At 43.2% G+C, this 21,794-nt stretch overlaps 1 protein-coding gene across 1 annotated transcript; it reads left to right on the forward strand.

Annotated features, from left to right (window-relative positions):
• The first annotated feature begins 1,157 nt into the window (after positions 1-1,157).
• On the forward strand, positions 1,158-21,781 carry DOLPP1 (dolichyldiphosphatase 1). The gene is made up of 8 exons (XM_007061073.4): positions 1,158-1,347; positions 9,193-9,293; positions 13,436-13,520; positions 13,798-13,897; positions 14,898-14,996; positions 17,976-18,104; positions 19,085-19,174; positions 19,886-21,781. The coding sequence occupies exons 1-8, from the start codon at positions 1,272-1,274 to the stop codon at positions 19,920-19,922; spliced, it is 717 nt and encodes a 238-aa protein (XP_007061135.1). The 5' UTR covers positions 1,158-1,271; the 3' UTR covers positions 19,923-21,781.
• Positions 21,782-21,794: the final 13 nt, after the last annotated feature.

Genomic DNA, 21,794 nt, shown 5'->3' on the forward strand with positions numbered 1-21,794 from the left:
TCCCAGCTGCGCTACATTCACCAGTCTTCCTCATAAATAAGGGCTGGTTGTGACCCTGCACTTATGGGGAGTCTCCACCACTTGCAAGCCGTGAGTTGTAGAAGCTACCACAGCTTCCCCCCAAAACAACTCATACTCTTGTCTCCGACACATTTTGGGCAGTGGAGGAAGGGGCAACGCATGTCCCAATTCTCCAACCTCTTTTCTGACAGTGGAAACAGATGCTCATTCCCCAATTAACCCAGCTTCCTTTTCTGGGCCTGGAGAGGGAAGGTAACTTTTGCCATAGTTTCCCGAGCCCTTGATTTTGACAGTAGGGCAAGAGGCCTCCATTCCCCTTCTCTTTTTTTCAGGTCCAGGGAGAGAAAACTCACAGCCCCATTTCCTTCTGTTGTCTCCCAATTTTTTGGCAACAGGACCACCCAGGGAAGCAAGCCAGAGCCCCTGGCCACTAGATCCATTATCTGTCAACAGGACCCATGAAGGAGGCAACTCCTGGGTTCATTCCCGCAGGTCCCATTTTCTACCAATGGGACTGGGGGTGAATTAACTCTGGTCCTGATCCCCAAACCCCTGTTTCTGTCTGTGGGATGGGGGTGAGGTAACTCAATCCCACATTCCCCTGTTTTCTGTCAGTGAGCCTGGGGTGAGTTAAATCTGGTCCTAGTCCCCACATTCCCTATCAATGGGGCGGGGGCTGAGCTAAATGCCCCTATTCCCCCATTTTCTGTCAATAGGACTACCGGGTGAGGTAATTCTGTGCCTCCCTTGTACTCATGGCCTCATATCTCATACGGCTGCTCTTTGAGAACTACCCCCATTGAATGAAAGGCTTTTGCCCTGCTTGGCTTGGGGGAGGGGCGAGGAAGCCATTTTAACTCAAAATTGCCAGCTTGCCCCCTCACCCCTTAGACCCCTTATCCACCACCATCCAAACATCTGATTGGCTAAGAATGAGACCAAGGCCACCTGCTGATTGGTTAATCTGCATAATTTTGTTCACCAATGATAAAACATTATAACCCCCGCCTTTATCCTGATTGGGACTATAGCTACCTGTGTCTCGCTTGGATTGGACAGTAGTGCGGACATCTCATTGGCTATCGCGCTCCCTGGATTGGATATTTAATTAGGTTTTTATTGATTGGTTGGCGCCTCACCTGCCGCGCCTAGCCATTGGTAATCCAGATTTATCTCCCCGCCCATTGGCCGCTCCGCCTCTTGCGTGCGCTCCGATTGGCTGCGGCGGCCCGGCCCGGTATCCGGGTAAAATGGCCGCAGTCGGAGAGTGCTCGCTCCCCGCTCCCTGGCGCCCGGTCTCCCTCACCCATGTCGAGTATCTTGCAGGTAAAGCTCGCTTGAATTACCTCTACAGCCTCCGTGGTGCCGGTTCCGCGCGAGTGGGCAGTTCTCAGCTCAGGGTGAATGGGGTCCCAGCGCCCGGTGGCAGTTGCCAAATAGTGAGCCACTGAACAACAGCTCAGGGCTGGAGGGTCGCGCATGCGCACTGGTGCTGCGGGATTTACTACCAGATAGTGAGCCCCGTGTGCTCCATATTGCGCATGTGCATACCCCAGGCTCTGGACTTCTAGCCTCAGGGCAGGGGTTGCTGAGTGCATGGAGGTGACGGGGTCCCAGGGGACCTGCTTCAGCCCCACTGCAGCAGGCTCCTAGGGATCATGGCGTGTCAATGCCTTGAGGTGTGTCACCATGGCACCCCTCCACATTGCTGCCTTGTCTTGCCATCTCTCATTACAGTGTGTTCTCGTTATTCTTTGTTATGATGTCACTGCCATGTGCTAACACCAAGGGTGCACCTCTCCTCTTACAACAGGAGGTTGCAGCATCACTTCACAGTACTCCTGTATTGCTGTGTCACGACATCACTGTGTCTCCCTTCTCCCTTGTTGTGTTCTGAGTTGCCCTGGTGTAGAGTTGCCTTAGTGGCAGAGAGATGCTGGGATGCAATGACCCCATATTATGATGCTGTCATGACTGAGAGAAGTGTTGTTTTGTGGTGCTGCAGTGATGTTATCCTGGTCCTGAAATAGTTTTCAGGATTATTTTTAGTGTGTTCTGGGTAGGCAGAACTGTGTAAGTAGACAGTATTTTTGGAGGTGCTGAACTTTGTCAGATCATGATAGCATGTTTCAGAGTAGCAGCCATGTTAGTCTGTATTCGCAAAAAGAAAAGGAGTACTTGTGGCACCTTAGAGACTAACAAATTTATTTGAGCATAAGCTCCGATGAAGTGAGCTGTAGCTCACGAAAGCTTATGCTCAAATAAATTTGTTAGTCTCTAAGGGTGCCACAAGTACTCCTTTTCTTTTCATGATAGCATGCATTCCCTGATGGGAGATGTGCAGATTACAGCCTCTGGGCTCCCTGCTTGGAAACTTTTACAGGGCTTGATCTGGGGACTTGAGTAGTACTTAGAAGGACAGCTGTCAAAGTCCCTTCAACAGCTGTTAACCTCCCAGGACAGATCCTTTCCCAGCTGTTGCATCATTGTGATTCAGTGAGATCCCATATTGTCTTTTGACATTGCATGCTCGCAGTCCAGCCTATTTTGTGTTATGATGATACTAGTTCTCTGCAGCTTGCAACGGCAGGTTGGGTCGGTACTTTGAATTTCTCTAAACAGCACCTCTGGTGGTGGTGTGTTTTTTTTTTTTTAATTGTTTGTTTGTTTGTTTATTTTTGGTGACAGAGTGTTAGCTTGCATGACCTGGTGAAATTCCAATTTAGTAATTATATGCTCTCCTAAAATTCCTCCTGAAGACGCAGTAGTCTGATGCACTGTGGCAATGGTCCTTTAAAATTTCTCGTCTCAAGAGAGCTTTAATGTGGCTGGAGACCTGCTGCCATCCTGTCTTTCAGTTGCCAAAAAATGATGCTCCCTGGTTTTGTATTCTAGCCCAGAGTTTCCAGAGGGAACTTTTTGACCAAAAAGCTTTTCTCTACCCCTGGTGTAGGTGCTCCGTGTCTTTGTTGAGTGTTCCTCTGGTGTAATTCAAGAGTGATCATTTACCACATTGCATCTAATTTGGAGAAGTAGCAAACACACTGTGACAGAAGAAAGCTGCAAAGAGGCCTGGAGAGATAGGAGCGGTGGTGGCTGCAAGCACCAGTCAAAGAGTTTTTACTAATAAATGTAAAATCCTGCATGCCGGAAGGAGAAATAAACAGCACAGAAACATAATGGTGGGACATAACTCAGCAGCTATTCCCATTGTATTAAAGCAGATCTTTTTTTTTTTTTTTTCAGCTTGTCTTAATGCTGTCCCAATATCACTTTCATGTATAGTCCTGGAACCTTAAAATTCTGTCTGTCCTGTTAAGGGGTTTCCTGTCTGCAGGGTGAATTCCGTTAGAGAAACATTCAGTTCCTGGTATGTGTGCATGTAAGTGTAGCCCACACACCTTCTGGGTGTGGTGTTCTGTCCCATCTAGTGGCACTGAGACCACTTAGAGAGAGCGAGAGAGAGAGATTGAGTCTGCTCTACAGCCTTAGCTAACAGCCAGTTGGCTTTTAACTTATGCAGCAGAGGCTCATGCACTAAGCTCCAGAGGTCCTAGGTTCTATCCTGCCTGCTGACGACCAGGGTCTGTCGGTGTTAAATAAGCATGTGTGCATGTTTTTCTTCAGGACAACTGGGATTTTTAAGGATCCGTGACTTCTCGTTTCTTCAAGAAAAATGAAGGGAGGTGTCTGTAAGAGGCTCTGTTTTGAGAAGTTGTCCTTGATGTAGAAAGATGTGGCATAGCAACTCCTGTACCTAAAGACATATGGAGAATTTTCTAGTTTCTTTGCGTAAAGCACCCTTTTAAAAATTCATAGTCTTTGCGAAGCTAAACATGTTTAGGTGATGCTGGGCACTAGCAAAATTAGTATGTATAATTAAATAAGGCATATAAGCAAAAGGTTGTGCATGTGTGCACACATTTAAAAATATTTGTTTAGCGCTTAGTTGTTGCTACTTAACTAACTGACTGTATGTTCTATAAGAATTTTTATTCTTCCACTGTTCTTTATTGTGACTTCTGCTGGGACGATAGCTCTTCAGAGCCAATGCTTCTTTCATATCTTAGTGCTTTAAGCTTGGTCTTCCAGCAGAAATGTGTCACGTTGTGATGTGAACCTTCTCATGCCACAGCATCACATCATCCTCAAAGAGAGCTTGAGACTTTTCTTAATGTCCTGCAAGTTGTGCTGGCAGGATATGGACAGTCCCATGAAAAATAAGACAAGGGACAACACTTCATGCATTTTTCATCAGTGTAGAAAGTATTGATGGAGTGGAAAGTATTCATATCATGTAACCGACATGTCTGTGGGTGGCTTCTTTTTCCGCAAGTTTGTGCGATAAACAGCGCTGCCACAAATAGACATTTCTATAGGAAACAGTGGTGGCGGCGGTAAAACAAGACTCTGTGATAGGATGTGGTAACAGTGCCATTAATTCATATTTTCACGTTGCATTCAGGTTATGCTAACGTGGTAAACCTCAGGTCTTTCCACTCAGTGCCAAAAGGATGCTGGGTAAAAATCATACTTTAAAATAAATATATAAATGTGGCCAGAGGCTAATGTAGAAAATCTAATGTGTTTTTCACCATAACTGCTGCTTCATCCATTTGCATTTTGGATAACTTAAAATAAAGTAATCAATTTAATCTTTTGGTTCTTGAGCCCAAAATGCTCTCGGGAATGTTTGAGTTAAAATAAAACTCAACATTGAGTTCTTGTTTTTTATTTTTCATGGATTCATTCTTCTTATCAACCTTACTCCATCCCTTTTAAGCTATTAGAGGTTTGGGGAGTGGGGAAAGTCAAAAATAGTCGCATAGTCTTGTTTTTAAACCAGGTCCACAGAAGCACTTCATTTTTTAGCCGCTTATTCATTTTTTCCTTGGAATAAACTTCTGTAAGACTAGATAATATATTATCTACTTGTGCCACTTCTAAAACTTGAAAACATTATGATATAAACATAGCTGGCCTTGTTTTCTCAGATTCCCCTTCCGCCCCCAATGCATTATCCATCGAAGATTTAAAGCCCTTTCCTCCGTTGGATCAGAACTGCACTAGCTACAGCCATCTACTAAACTAGTGAGTACATTATTGCTAGCAGGTTTCTAGCATGGTTTACTTGACCAGTGTGGACAGGCAGGGTCTCTCTTTCCTGAGAGCAAGGCCAGAAACAATCACTCACAGTCAACACATCACTACTTAGTCTGCTCTGTAGTAGGGCTTTAGAATATGGCTGTGCTAGAACCCTGCTGGTATTAATAGTGTTTAGCACTGCTCTGTTCCAAGTAGGGCTGTCGAGTAATCACAGTTAACTCACGCGATTAATTCAAAACAATTAATCGTGATCAAAAAATTTAATCGTGATTAATCACAGTTTTAATTGCACTGATAAACAATAGAATACCAATTGAAATTTATTAAATATTTTTGGATGTTTTTCTACATTTTCAAATATATTGATTTCAATTACAACACAGAATGCAAAGTATACAATGCTCACTTTATATTACTTTTGATTATAAATATTTGCACTATAAAAATGACAAAAGAAATAGTATTTTTCAATTCACCTCATACTAGTACTGTAGTGCAATCTCTTTATTGTGAAAGTGCAACTTACAAATGTAGATTGATTGATTGATTTTGGTTACGTAACTGCACTCCATAACAAAACAATGTAAAACTTTTTAGAGCCTACAGGTCCACTCAGTCCTATTTCTTGTTCAGCCAATCGCTAAAAGAAACAAGTTTGTTTACATTTGCGGGAGATACTGGTGCCTGTTTCTTATTTACAATGTCACCTGAAAGTGAGAAGAAGCGTTCACATGGCACTTTTGTAGCCAGCATTGCAAGGTATTTATGTGCCAGATATGCTAAACATTTATATGCCCCTTCATGCTTCGACCACCATTCCAGAGGACATGCTTCCATGCTGATGATGCTTATTAAAAAAAAAAAAATGTGTTCATTAAATTTGTGACTGAACTCCTTGGAGGAGAATTGTATGTCTCTTGATCCATGGTTTTACCTGTATTCTTCCATATATTTTGTGTTATGGTAGTCTCGGATGACGACCCAGCATATGTTATTTGATTTAAGAACACTTTCACTGCAAATTTGACAAAACACAAAGAATGTTCCAATATCAGATTTCTAAAGATAGCTATAGCACTGGATCCAAGGTTTAAGAGAAGTGCCTTCCAAAATCTGAGAGGGACGAGGTGTGGAGCATGCTTTCAGAAGTCTTAAAAGAGCAACACTCCGTTGCAGAAACTACAAGAACCTGGACCACCAAAAAAGAAAATCAACCTTCTGCTGGTGGCATCTCACTCAGATAATGAAAATGAACATGCATCTGTCCACACTGCTTTGGATTGTTATCGAGCAGACTCCGTCAACAGCATGGACGCAGGTCCTCTGGAATTGTGGTTGAAGCATGAAGGGACATATGAATCTTTAGCGCATCTGGCACGTAAATATCTTGCAACGCTGGCTACAACAATGCCATGCAATTGCCTGTTCTCACTTTTAGGTGACCATTATAAACAAGAAGTGGGCAGTATTATCTCCTGCAAATATAAAAAAAAAAAAATTTGTCTGAGTGACTGGCTGAACAAGAAGTAGGACTGAGTGGACTTGTAGGCTCTATAAAGTTTTACATTGTTTTATTTTTTGAATGCAGTTTTTTTTTGTACATAATTCTACATTTGTAAGTTCAACTTTCATGATACAAGTACTGTAGTGCAATCTCTTTATTAGGTGAATTGAAAAACACTATTTGTTTTTTTTTTTACAGTGCAACTATCTGTAATCAAAAATAAATATAACGCGAGCACTGTACACTTTGTATTCTGTGTTGTAATTGAAATCAATATATTTGAAAATGTAGAAAACATCCAAAAATATTTAAATAAATGGTATTCTATTGTTTAATAGCAAGATTAAGCTCAATTAATTTTTTTAATTGCTTGACAGCCCTAGTTCCAAGTGCTGAACAGATTTTTCAGACAGGATTCAGATTACCTGAGTAGATGATTCCTGTTATACTTCTCTACAGCATTCTGTGTCTGAGGTTCTGGTTCATGGATTTTGGCCTCAGGTTCTTCCGCAGGTCACCAGCCATTACTGACTAGATGACTTGTATTGGTTCTACTATGTGATATTGGTGGAATCTTTGTTATGCTCTCTGTAGTTCTACTTTGTGTCCACTGTGACTTTATCTAAGACCAACTGCCTGTAAAGATATTCTTACACCATCTGTGGGAGAAATATAATCCCTTCTGAGAAAACGAAGTAAAAATTGTCTGCAGTTTCTTTATTTTTTTAAATTAATTTTACAGTATTTTAGTCTAACCAAATTTTAAAATTTATATATAGTACAGATTAGCAAAGTAAATGCTGTGATAAACAATGATCCCTGAACTAGAGACCATCTCTAATATATAATCCTTGAATCGAGACTACTTGAAAGCTTACCCGAGACTTCAGTACAATTTTGGTTGTCCAGTAGTCTAAAATTCTCAAGGCATCTGACGTTAACAGTCACTTAAGGTGGATTTCCTCTTGCATTTATGTAGTTCTTGATCAGTGTTTAGACGTAAGGAGCCTGATTCTCTGTTTTCTGGCACTCTGTGCTGTCACTTACACCAGTGCAAAGTGGGCATAGAACATTACCATTCTGATCTGATAGCATTTGAAACCCACTTTGCATTGGTGTTAATGACTGCACAAGGTCATTGAGCCAAAGATCTATTAAGGGACCTCAGGTTAAATTCAAAACAAAAAAATTTTTTAGGGCTCTTCTGCAAATAACTCCAAATTCCCATTGGTTTTGCAGAATGAAACTCTTCAGCCCATTCTCTTGGTGTTGATGCTCTTGGTGCTTCCTAGTTGTAAGTGACACAGAACCTGCCATGGGAAGCGAGTATGCACCATGTGTACAACCATCTGGCAATACACCCAGCAATGTGAACTTTGTAACAGTGAGAATACTTTTGTTCAGGCATTGAAGTTAAAGTTCATCACGTCAAATGCTGTTCAGCTCAAAATGAGGCAACTAGTGTGCGTTGGGGAAGAAGTCCTGTATTATACAGTGGAAGGAAGTGGAATTGATTTAGGAAGGAATCAGGTATTTAGTCATGCAGAAATATCCTCTTTTCTTAGCTGGTAGGCAGGAGGGATCAGGTGCTTAGTGATGGGGATTGATCCTTCTGTGGCTATGTGGTGAGATAGGAAGGATTTTGCTGTCTTTTGGAGACTAGCATTAAATGGTTTTGACCTTCTCTTGATTCAGTTGATACCAGGGTAGCGTTTTTAGTGTCCTCCTTTAAAAATATCTCCACTGTAGCAAAGCCTTTTGGGACGTCTTTTCCCCTGTGAGTTTCATATTGACTCTCTGTAATGATGATTGGCATTTTCAAATGATGCTGCTGGTTTATGTATCTTTTACAATATCTTCTATTAAAAATAAAATTGAAAATTGAAAAACTCCTCTTCTGGTGAGAAGCAGATCTTGGAGCAAAATAGTTTTGGTGATTTCCTGTTTGCTTTGAGCCTATGCTTACCTTTTCCAAAAGAGTTCGTGTGGAACACATGTTCTTTTAAGTAAACAAATAGATATGGTGCTTTAGCCAGTAGGCAAGGGTGATTTGGACTGAGTCATATAGTGTGTACCATGTATTGCCATTCTTCACCTCTGACATCTGTCTACCCCGATCTATTCTATCCAAAGCCATCCCAGATGGCTCTTGAGACACTTTATTTTCTTCTGTGAGATTCTGTAATGCAGCTTCCCAACTCTAGCTATTGGAGGCTCTCTAGGTGGGAAACTACTCAGCCTCTCAATACCTGTTGTAAACTGGCAGACAGAAATTGCAGTTGAATTATGCTAGGCTCATTTCATTTCCCTTTGGTCCCAATCCTGAAGCTAATAACTGCCATTCTTGCTCTTCAGCACCTTCAGTCCCTGCGAGCACTTGGGATGAAATGCTGAGTCCAAGGAATGGAGCCTGGGTCTGCCATATAATGCTAGGCCATTGATCTAGTGAACTCACACCTTTGCTGTCAGTGAGCTCTGAAGTGCTAGCAAACGGCAGTCTCTATGGCAAGCAAGCACACACAAAATGCAGGCTGATTTGTTTCTCTCGTTTGCTTCCTCAGGTGATTTCTCTGGTCAGCTCTTAGCCTACTTGAGTCTCTGTCCAATTTTCATCATAGTCGGCTTTGTTACACTCATCATATTCAAGAGAGAGCTTCATACGGTGAGTCTTCCTCTTCCACCCCAGGTACTTCACATGGCAGGAGACACGACAAGGGAGGCGAGGGCAGGAGAGATTTGCCATTGCAGAGCTAGCATAACAAATGTGACCTCTTTGCCGAGAGGAAAGCACAATTAATTGTGATACTTTTGAATTACTGTCGAGCCTTAGTTCACTGCCCTGTCTTGCCCTATAGTGTCCCTTCCCTGAATTCCTGGACCAGGACATGCCATACATTTCAGTGACTGTTGCAAATTTTCTGCCTCTCTTTATGAGAAACTAAAAGGGGTCTTTAATATCATTATTATTGCTGTGATCCCATGAGCTCTTGGGTCATGCAGGATGAACAGGAGATAAATGGAATAGGAAGAATACCCCATGTGCTGCAGGAGATGGTATTTGTAATTCTATGGGATGCACTTTCCCCTCTGTGACAGTAGTGAACAAGTGCCTTTAGCATGACTTTGGGAAGGGTTGTGCTGATGGAGGTGCTGTCTCTTGGATGAGATGTAAACATGGGTCCTGATCACTTGTGGTCATTGATACTTTTTGTAAAATGAGGAGGTGTTAACAGTAGTATACTGGCTGAACTTCAGTCTGGATAATTATGTTTGGCCTCTCTAAATTGTCCCTGTGGTGTCAGTTGGATACAATATTCACTTTTTCTCAGCTGTTTGTCATGTTCCCTTGTTCTGTTAGACGTCTGTCTAAGATTGGCTGCATTTTGATGGAGGATGAAGTGATTCTTGTATCTCTTATTTTTCTCCCGGAGAGGTTGTGAAGCTTTATTACCAATGTTTAAGAGATTTTATTTTTCAGATTCTTTTCTAAATGGGTTTCCCATGTCATTGTCTTGGTGCTGTATGTTTGCATTAATCTATGAAGAGCACTGACTCTGATGCCAGTTTCAATAAGTGGCAGCCTTGCCTGTCATCTTAGTCGTTAAGGGTCAGATTTTTGGGAGTGTGAGCACTCACAAGTCCATCTGGTGTTGTGAGTATTCAGGACCTCTGGAAATGAGGCTGAGTGAAAGAGCGCTTCCCCACAATTTCCCAGGGGAAGCAGTGTGCCTGCAAGGCCCATTTCATCTGTGTGTGTGTGTGTGTGAAACAGCAGGAGCAGAAGTGACTCCTGCTTCTCTCCTGACCAGAAGCTAGTCTTTTCACGACACAGCATGCCACAAGGTCTCTGCTATTTGTCCTGACAAGTAGCTAGGATGGGATGGCTGAGTACATTCCATACAAGGGATTACAAGCCATTCATAATATTTGCCTTTTGTAAACAGACAGGTGAAATGGAGTTAGTAATAGGATTATGACATCAGGTTTCTGATAATGCTGTGTTTATATAAAGCAACACTGTCATGGGAACTGAATGGCTCAGGGGATTAGTAATGAAACCTCTAGGTTACTAGTGTGATTGCAGCCCAAGGAAGTAGCTTCTGAAAGTCATAACAATCTAAAGGCTTCTTGGAAGCCTATGTGACCTGAATTGATCATTCCAGTCCAATTTCTAATGGGCAGTTTTCTTTGTCATTAAAAAAAAAAAAAGTCAAATTAGGCACAAATTGGCCTCCCCATTTTAGCAATCAGCAGAAATACTGAAGATCGAATAGGTCATAAAGACTGAAAGCATCTTTCATTTCTAGAGGTGATACCTGCTGAAGATTGGGGCACTTTGGCAGGGGGCATGCATGTGGGGGGGAGCTTGCATTGCCACTGTCTGTGTTGTATCTGCTCTGTAAATAGAAGACAGTTTTAGGACAGTGAATCTAGCTTCCGTAAGTGAATTTAGGGCTGATCTTTATATGGGGCCTTTCATCCCAGAAGATCCCAAAACACACACGCGCGCGCACACACACATTCTCTCTCACTCACACTCACACTCACTCTCTCTTCCCACCCCCCCACACATAGAGAGAGATTGTAAGGTAAGTATTTTGGGACCTTCTGGGAGAGATACAGATATAGGTAGCGTGGGATATATTGTATAATGTGTACATATATATATAGTGTGTATTTAATACAGTAAAGATCATAGAGATGGAAAAGGCTTGTTGCATCCATCCCCTTGCTAGGGGAGGTTATGGTGCCTTGATGATGAAGCACCAGGTATTAAACTGCCACTGCACTTGACCTGTACATACATGTTACAGTTTAACATTCTTTTAAGATTTTTTACAGTTGCAAGGTAAAGCATTCAAAAATAAGATTTCTCCATGAAATCTTTGCATGCACAAGGGGGTTGTATTTATTATGATAGGAAGTCCAGAGCGAAGTCAGGAATAGACCAAGCTGTACTGGGACCTAGTGGAGGCCTGAAACACAAAATAACATGCTCTTTCTCTTCTTGCAACCCTCTGCCTCATCCACTGTCTCTCCTGTGCAGTGCCTCATCCACTGTCTCTCCTGTGCAGTGAATGAGGCAGGGAGCCTCTAAAACAAACAGTATGTGATGACGTAATTAAAGACCGTATCATGAAGGGTATGAACGAGGAGGCTGAATTAAGGTTGCATAAACAACCTTAATTTTAGCATTTCCTAATGTTGTTGTTTTTTGCAGCCTGTGGAGTGCAAAAAATCATAAGCACACCAGTTAGTAGATCTGAGACTAAAACTAATGCTGTCCTGGGGGTGCCCAGAACACCTTCCTCCAATGGCTGAATTGAATTGAATTGTAATGGGGAGCTCTGGCTGCACCAGCCAAGGAGGAATGGGTGCTGTGAAGGAATGGGGAAGACACCTCCTCCTCTCTCTCAGTCCAGAGGGGCAGTGGGCAGATGCCGCATTGTCCTCTGTCCAGAGCTCTAGCTCTGCCTGGTAGCATGCTCAGTTCAGTTACCATGTTAAAAAAGCTCTGTAGGGCTGTAGTATTCTCAGTGCAGATGGGATGTTCGAGAGATAGTAGCAGCAAATTGCTACCGCTCTCTACTGACTTTGTGCAAATGGCAAAGCCTGGAGGCTTATAACTCATCCATGTATCTGTAGATTTTCATAGAGAAAGCAAAAGGTACTCTCTGAGTCTAGGACCGTTCCCTGGCAGATCTCGCCTTCCTGCTCCAAATGTGGAGGTGCTAGAGCTCTTCGGAGAAACTGTTAATTGAGCCAAAGTTAACATGTTTTTTTCCTACCTTTCTCCCCCAGTCTCATTTTCTGAAATGGCTGATCTGTGTTTGTTTAAATTTAAAAACAAAACCTGCAACCTGAGCAGAGAACAAGCCTGAATGGCCAGCGTTCAACAAAGTTATAAGCAACTGAAAACTGGCTAGTAATAAAAGTGTAAGCAACTAAGCAAGTGTTAGTGTTAATGCTGATTACTAATTCTACCTATAGAAAGGAGCCCCATTGGGTTGGAATGTGACCGCTCTTCAGCAGCACACAGTATACTGACCCACAGTTTAGCTCAGGAAGTGAAAAATCCCATAACTATTTGAAACTAGAGGAGGAATTTAGGGAGGCAGAATACGATTACGCAGATTGGAATTTGGCCAGGATGCTAGGGCTAAAAGAGGGAAGAAGTATTCTGGACTACAGAGGAAATTGATACTATGTTTCTATAATCTGGCCAGGCCCAGAAAATGCCTTGCCTTTAAAGATGTTAGAAATTTGTGGGGAACAGCTTCAGGATGATGATTATTTTCTGTATGTTGTTCACTAAAGAGAAAAATAAAATAAAATAGACTAAGCCGCCCTTTTAAGCAGAGCATACCAACGGCATCATATGTGCTCCCACTGTTGGCCTGCAGCAAACAGTTGAAGACGTATTGTCAATTTAAAATCTAGGCAAATAAAAAAAAAAAAATTCCAGCTATGACACTACTCTTGGAGTCCCTCTGCCAATATTTTCTGTTTTATTCTTTTCTCTTCTGTTGCTCTGTGAAAGACTCCCGCAAACAGGGGAAACTGAATATATACTCTTTTGGTTAGAGTAATCTTGAGTGTTACTTATAACGGTAGTAGTTTTAAAAAAAAAAAAAAAAAAAAAAAAATCAGAGAGAAAGCGTGGTTTTGTTTTAAGTTGACCGTGTCCCTTTAAGGAAAATTTGTCGCAAAGGCTTGATGAGATGCATCACAGTTGAGATGACACAGTGGGAAGCTGAGGGATGGATGCAGCGTCATAGGCTGACACAATTATCTCTTTCACAGATATCTTTCTTAGGGGGGCTGGCATTCAACGAAGGAGTGAACTGGCTAATAAAGAATATTATCCGTGAGCCACGGCCCTGTGAAGGTAAGTATGGCCTGGTGGCTTGGGGGAAAGAGCGGGTACATGAATTATCTTTGAACTGTGGTGACAATAATTGGGTTGAAGGTGGTTTTGTCTCAGGTCTGGTATGTTGTGTTTGCACATTCACATGGGGGTTGGGAAAGGGCGCTTACAGTCCAGATGATCAGATAAATGTATTGTAAATTCACACACTCAGCCCAACACTGTGACCTGGCTGGATCTTTGAAGTGTTCGGGCTATTGCTGTGTATTGAGCATACTGTTTTTTCTTCTCTTCCCAGAAGCCCATTCAACAGTGACTACAAAATACGGGATGCCATCCAGTCACTCTCAGTTTATGTGGTTTTTCTCTGTTTACTCGTTCCTGTTTCTTTATTTAAGGTGAAGCTTCTTCATTAGGTTTTGGCTGTTTTACACTTTGACCTCTGGGGCATTTGGAATGGGTGGCTACCTGCTGGTGGCATGCCTTTCCTTCTATTCAGTTGATTCCTGTAGGTAGAGCTGAATTCCAGGACCTGTGCAATCTGTTCTGTGGTGGGGTGGGATTCCCTCTGGAGTGAGTTCATCCCAAATTGAATATAGGTCTATGGGCTCTGCTGCTGCCTGAGAATGTTGATTAAGGAGGGGAAAGCAAGAGTGAAGGGAAGGAGGCCCCTGATGCCATCGCTCCCATAGCATGAGTCCATCGGAGTATGACTGCTGACACAATCTCTTTTGAATCATGCTAAATTGCAAGACTGCCAAAATCCATGCTGGAATGCAATTGAGGAACTAGGAAGGAGGCGAGAGAGAGAGAGAGAAGAGCTGTCTTCTCATGGGGCTCTTCTCCCTTGTATTAGTGAGTTTGTCCCTGCAATCTCTCCAGTGATTCCTGCTGCTCTCTCGCATGACCCATTCATGGTTTGTCTCTGCTGCCTGGTGCTAGGCTTGCATTCTCTGATGTGGGGCTCCCCTTCCGAAGTCCTCTTTGCTCAGCTGTGGCTACCTCCTGCAGCTCTATAATATGGAGAGGCAGACGAGAGACCAGACAACTCTCCTATCCTGTACAAGTGGGCAGCTATAAGGAGATCTGAGGCAAGATAGTTGCATATGCACTCTATGCGCCTCCCATAATGGTACCATGGGCACATTGGCTCCCTTTGTAGTGATCTCCATTAACACCTGGACACTGGGGTCAGGTTTTCTCACTTGCATCCTCTTGGCAGCAGTTGGATACATCAGCACTGCGGTGTTAACAGGTTATCCATGACATCAATGAGGGCTATGTCTTCCTTAGGTCACTGTAATTTGGAGGGGTGGGATATAGGGACTGTTCCGCTCCCTAACACCCTCTCTTTTCCGCTGCACTAATGGCTTTTTCCCCATCTCTTTTTTTTTCCAGAATGCACCAAACAAACAATGCCAGGTTTCTGGATTTATTGTGGCGACATGTGCTGTCCATCTGCCTTGTCACGGTGGCCTTTCTAGTCTCATATAGTAGGTATGGAACAGCCATTTGTCTTACTCTTTTGTACTAACCCTTGGCCTTGTGGTTTTTTGGCAGCACTTTATCCTCCTCCATTTGTGGTTCAGTTCTTGATAACTGTGCCAGAAATATCAAGGGCTGAGAGAGTCCTATGTTACCAGGGACTCTTCAGAATGGGAGCTCTTTCATTTTCTCTGGATTTTTTTTCCTGGTCTAGTTATGTCCCTCAATAGTCACTTCAAAAATTGCAGTCCAATGGGTGGTTTTAAGCTTATATGACTGCACTGGGGCCCCATGGCTGCAAACCCAGCTATGTGGAGGCTGGATCATTGTGAAGAGAGTTGGTCATAGATGGGAAGGGACTTGCATTGAGCCCTGCATCTCTGTCTTCACACATGGATCTGCAAACCTGAAGACCAGTGTTCCCTCCCCATTCTCTCTGGCCTCCATGTCCAGGATATGGACAGAGTCATTTTGTCTACCTCATCCCTTTTCTGCACTAATCCATAAAAGCACTGAGCTAGGTCACGGGCCAGTACCTTTTGCAGCGTGTGAAGTATTTAATATGGACTGAAATGACTTCTTGTAGAGTCAGTCTAAATGTAGTCACAATTGTTTGGCTTCAATCATCTTGCAGTATGAACAGACTTAGTCTGTGTGAGTAGTGTCTATGTGCCAGGATAATCTAATAGATCATTACTACTGTGACCACTACCAGTAAAAAACTGTACTCTGTCTACAGCAATGAAGCCTTCAGACTGCTAAATTTGAGGTCAGCAAAAACCATGACAAAACAAGTTCCCATCACGCTATATATTCTGAAAGCCTTTAAACCCAGGCTTCAGAGAGTTACTGAAGGAGCAAGTTGACCTGCCGCTGGCTCTGGAAAAATTCTCTCCTGGGATCAACAGCAACAGGCACCCAGCCAATCTGAACTTCTACTGTGAGAAACATGTAGACACCTTCTTAGGTATTGGGCTTCTCAGATTTAGGAGTATTCCTAAACAGAAATTTATGTACACAGAAGGGTCTAAGTTGTTTCCTGATTATCCATTAGTGGATGGGGGGAAGCAAAAGATGTAATAGATCTCGATTTTAAAAAGGCTTTTGACACAGTCCCACATGACATTCTCCTAAGCAAACTATGGAAATACGGTCTAGATGAAACCATTAGGTGGTGCACAACTGGTTGAAAAACCATACTCAGAATAGTTATCAATGGCTTGCTGTCAAACTGAGAGGGCGTATCTCATGGGCTCCCACAGAGTACAGTCCTGGGTCTTGGTGCTATTCAGTATTTTTAGTGACTTGGATGAGCGGAGAGTATGCTTATAAAATTTGCAGATGACACCAAGTTGGAAGGGGCTGCAAGCAGTTTGGAGGACAGAATTGGAACTAAAAATGACCTTGACAAATTGGAGAATTGGTCTGAATTCAATAAAATGAAATTCAATAAAGACAAGAGCAAAGTATACACTTAGGAAGGAAAAATTCAGTGCACAACTAAAAAATTGGAATTAACTGTCTAGGCCAGAGGTGGGCAAACTACGGCCCGCGGGACTGTCCTGCCCGGCCTCTGAGCTCCTGGCCGGGGAGGCTAGCTCCCGGCCCCTCCCCTGCTTTCACCCCTCCCCCGCAGTCACGCTGGCTGGCTCCAGCATGGTAAGGGGGAGGGAAGAGGGGGGGTTGGATAAGGGGCAGGGGGTCCTGAGGGGCAGTCAGGAGACCGGGAGGAGGGGGTGGTTTTATGGGGTGGAGATTCGGGGTGGGGGGGGGACAGTCAGGGAAAGGGGAGCAGGGGGTGTCGGATAGGGGGTGGGGTTCCAGGGGGCAGTTAGGGGTGGGGTTGTGGATAAGGGTCATGGCAGTCAGGGAGCAGGGAGGGGTTGGAAAGGGATTGAGGTCCCGGGGGGCAGTTAGGGGCGGGGTGTCCTGGGACTGGGCAGTCAGAGGTCAAGGAGCAGGAGTGGTTGGATGGGTCAGAGATTCTGAGAGGGGCGGGAAGTGGGAGGGGATGGATAGGGGGCGCGGGCCAGGCTGTTTAGGGAGGCACAGCCTTCCCTACCTGGCCCTCCATACAGTTGCGCAACCCCAAAGTGGCTCTTGGGCCAAAAAGTTTGCCCACCCCTGGTCTAGGCAGTATTACTGCAGAAAAGGATCTGAGGGGTTACAGTGGATCACAAATTAAATAAGAGATAACAATGTGGTGCAGTTGCGAAGAAGGCTAATACACCCCCAAATTATATTAACAGGAGTGACGTATGCAAGACCTAGAAGGTAATTTTTCTACTTTAGTCAGCACGGTGAGGCCTCAGCTGGAGTACTGGATCAATTATTAAGCACAGCACTTTAAGAAAGATGTGGACAAACTGGAAAGAGATCAGAAGGGAGTAACAAAAATGATAGAAGGTTTAGAAAACCTGATCTATGAGGAAATGTTTAAAAAAGGCATATTTAGTCTTGAAAAAAGAAGACTAGGACGGAGCACCAGACAATATGTTCAGGGATCTTTAGATATGTTAATAGCTATTACAAAGAGGACGGTGATCAGTTCTTCATGTTCGCTGAAGGTCGGACAAGAAGTAATCAGCTTAATCCGTAGCAGGGGAGATTTAGATTAGATATTAGGAAAAGCCTTCTAACTATAGGGATAGTTAAAGCAAGAAATAGGTTATCAAGGGAGGTTGTGGAATCCCCATCCTGTGCAGTTTCTCAGAACAGTTTAGATAAACACCTTGCAGGGATAGTCGATGTATACTCGTTTGCCTCAGCATGGGAGGATGGGCTGCATGATCTCTCAAGGGCCCTTCCAGGCCTACATTTTTATGATTTCAATATCTTTTAAATAGGTGCCACTTGGCTGTTTCACATCTGGAAGATAACCTTGCTCTGGCCTTTATAGGGGCCTGTAAAACGCTGTATCCAGCTGTGTGATGCCCTCATTTTGTTTGAAATCCTGTCTCTGGTAATTTTCCTTTCTTGTTTCCTCCGAAGGGTCTATCTGCTCTACCACACCTGGAGCCAGGTCTTATATGGAGGTGTTGCAGGAAGCATCATGGCCATAGCCTGGTTTGCATTCACACAGGAGATCTTAACTCCTTTGTTCCCAAGGATAGCTGCATGGTAAAAACCTTTTATGCTATTTTGTGTTTGTTTTAATCCTCCAAGGCCTCACCCTCCTGCAGAATCAGATACTTGTCCAGCACTGTATGCCTCAAGTTTACTCTGTGTGCCACGAAAGGGGCCACAACAGTGTTTACCTCTTGAAATGTGCTGAACCTACTGGTATCTGGAGCAGCATGACACCCTTGCAAGGGAGTAAAGTCCTATTCAACCTGCACAGGGATAGAGAATTTATACCATATGGTGTAAGAAAACCAATCATGGGATACTTCAGTCCATAAAACCAAATGATTGTTATGATGTTCTGTAGGAATGCAACCCCCATGTAAAGGGGTTTAAACTGTGCACAGTTTCCCAATGGTCTAGAGGTTAGAGCAGGGGACTGGGAATAGGGACTCCTAGATTCTGTTTCTTGCTCTGTTTACTGACTCCCTATGTGACCATGAGCAAATCATTTAACTAACTTGTGCCACCACTTATCCGTCTGTAAAATGGGGATAATACTTCCCTACCTTTTTGGGGAGGAGGAATTGTGAGGCTTAATTGTTCATAAAGTACTTTGAGATCCTTGGAAGAAAGGTGCTAGAGGATTGCCCAGTGTTATGAGATAGTACCTCTAGGAACTGCTACTTCCTGACCTCCCCATCCATTTCTCCAAACGCACTGTAATGGAAAGGCTGATTCCAATGGGTCAGACCTCTTCTTACCTACACCAAACAAAAAAATGCAAATAAAGTGAAATGGCAATTTAGTTAAATTTAACTAGACTAGAAACCTTCCTAATAAGGGAGGGAAAATGGCACTTTTCCTGGTAGACTTATATATTGCTGTTTTCTAAATACACAAAACCTGTCCAGGTTTGCCTTGCAGGTAGCAGTGTTAAATTTCACACGATTTCCTCCATGGCTTATCAGAATTAGGAAAGAAAATGTTTTAATTCTCTGCCCCTCTTTTTCTCCCCCAAACCTTGTTAATTTTAGGCCAGCTTCAGAGTTCTTTTTAATCAGAGATACCAGCCTCATTCCCAACATCCTGTGGTTTGAATACACAGTCACCAGAGCAGAGGCAAGGTAAGCAGGATGGTAGGAGGTTCTGCACACAGGGAGGTGTATCTAAGCTGTTACATGCACTAATAGGGTAATGGTTTATTTACCTGTATCTTGTGATTTACCTTGTGATTATTTTCTTTATATATGAAAATTAGAGTAGCTGATGTGGATAGCTTTTTTGGACCGGGTAGTATAGAGTGTGAAAAGAGACCAAATTGTGGGTTGACTTTAATAGAGTGTATCGTTAAAATATAATCAGTATGAAATGGGAAAAAGTGATAAACAAGTACAAATGATTCCAAACACAAAGACATAGGGGACTGCAGCAGTAGGGGAGAAACCAAATGTTGTAACCGTGTTGTAAAGGGTCCCTCTGGATGCAGTAAAGTGTATAACTTGAGCAGAATCATCTGGAGTGGTAAGTCTCCATTTTGTGCTGTGTGAGGTGAATTTGGTATTCCATAAAAAGGGAGTCACAATAGGGTAGCCACTGTGTAACTACGTCTAGTCTCTCACATACACCTTGCTAATGCACTTCAGTTGTGACCTACAGACCCTCTGGTTATTCCAGACCTGAGCCTGTAAAAATGGGGAATGACCACTCTTGACATCGGATGTGGTGGTCTGGTCTATCCAGCTCATTTTATTCCTCCCACCTCTTTAGCCAAGGAATGTGCTATGTCTGGTGATGGGGATCTACCTCACTCTGCCACCTCTACGTTCTCATTGCAGAAACAGACAGCGCAAGCTAGGTACGAAGCTCCAGTGACTCAAGGCATGGGAACAGAATGCAGGACTTAATGGAGAAGGACAAAAGTAGAGACCTGTACAGACCTGGGAGCAGCAAGGAGTCTTCACAGATGGACCAAAGGAACAGGCAGGGACCATACTCAAAGCCTGGAGGCCTTTGCTCTGGCTTTTGCAGCTAGCTGGATGCTCCCTGATGCATGTGGGACCATGCAGGAGCAGAACCTCATTTACCACACAAATGCACATTGCCAGTTGGAATGTACCATCGTGTCTGAGTCGCGGGAGGGGGGAGAAAATACTTGATGGCTTGTTTGGGGGAGGGAGAACCAAAAAAAACATCCTATTTCTGTGACTTTTTTTGCAGCATGAAATATACACACTTATTTATTTTTTTTAATTGAACTATTATTTTTGGGGGGTGATGCATGGATTGTGTGTTTGGAAGAAGACAAAACCAAAATTAGGTCTTGCCTAATTCAGGGGTTTTAATTTGTGGGGGGAGGCAGGGTGGCTTAAGCAAGAGAGGAAGAGGTATTTCTTTCCTTTCTGCAACAGTTGGGAGATCGAAATAAATTCCCACTGCACTTTGTAAGGATATAAAGAAGCTACTTAAAGATTTGCTTTTAAACACTAGTGACATTCCTGTGCGCAAGCCTGCACGGATACCACCTGGGGGGTGGGGGTTAAAACACCGAGGAAAACCTAAAATACACTAATTTTTTTTTTTTTTCACTGCTGCTCCTGTTGTGTAATTAGCCAGGTTGTTTTACCCAGGCCCTCTTCCTTTTAGGTGTCAATAACTTGGTATACGCATTAAATATCCCTTCACTCCCTCTTCCTTTTGTACTTTTATGACCCTAGAGCTGCTGGGACCTCTACAGTTCTGTTGCTGATCTTAAGCCAGACTCTGTTATTGATTAAGGACACCACGATTAAGTTTAAATAACTGCTAGTTAAGGCACAACTCCATGCTTTTAAGGATTACCCCAAAGTCATTAAAAAAAGCTTTTACTGATATTAAAAGTTTGTATGATCAGTCTCTGCCCTAAACCCTCTTTCTGATAATGAATCTTCCCATTGAGCTTTTCAGCCATCAGTAAACTTTTTATAAAAATAAAAATTTGGTGAGTGCTGATGTCTGGCTTTAGCACTGCATGAATTACTTTTGGAGAGTCCAGTTAGATTCAAACACAGGTTACTGCTGAAATGAGGCAGTAAGTTTTAACCCTGGCAAACATTTCCATGGGTCATGCTGATTTGTTTTGGGTTCTGCAGTAGTCAAGACTATTGCAAAAGTCTGCACCAGCTACCTAGAATGCATAACTCGTAAGGGATCTTGCCCTTACTTTGTAAGGACTTTCATTTCTCCTTCCTTTTTCATTTTGACTGTTTTTCAAGTGATGAACTTCACTGTCCGGAGCTCCGGACTAAGGAGTTCTGCTGCTAGATGTTTGGGTACCATTCTCCTGTGACAGGATATCTGACAGCCTCTTCGACCCTGCCAGTACTTAAATCCTCTGCAATAGGCTGGTAAATGGTTTGAGAAGACTGTATACTAACAGTGAGTCAGCAGTGCATCCTGAATGTACTTCATGGCCGTGCAAAGACTGTTCTATTGCACGTTTTAGCCTATAATCAAGACATTACAGTGAAGTTCAGCAACAAGGTGGAGAGACTAACGGTACAATTGCCTTGAAGTTTCATAACAGGGGAAGGCCAGGGCAAGTACAGCTACCAAGCTGGGTCAAAAGAGGAGTATGTTAGCATCTGTCTGATATTGTCACCTGTACAGAGGGATGGTGACTATGCATACCCATCTCTGTCTTGCTGCATGTTTTACTAGCTTCCATTAAAAAGCTATTGAGGCTTCATAGAAAACTCATTGGTATGT

This window comes from Chelonia mydas, chromosome 16, assembly GCF_015237465.2.
Source record: "Chelonia mydas isolate rCheMyd1 chromosome 16, rCheMyd1.pri.v2, whole genome shotgun sequence".
NCBI classification, from domain to species: domain Eukaryota; kingdom Metazoa; phylum Chordata; order Testudines; family Cheloniidae; genus Chelonia; species Chelonia mydas.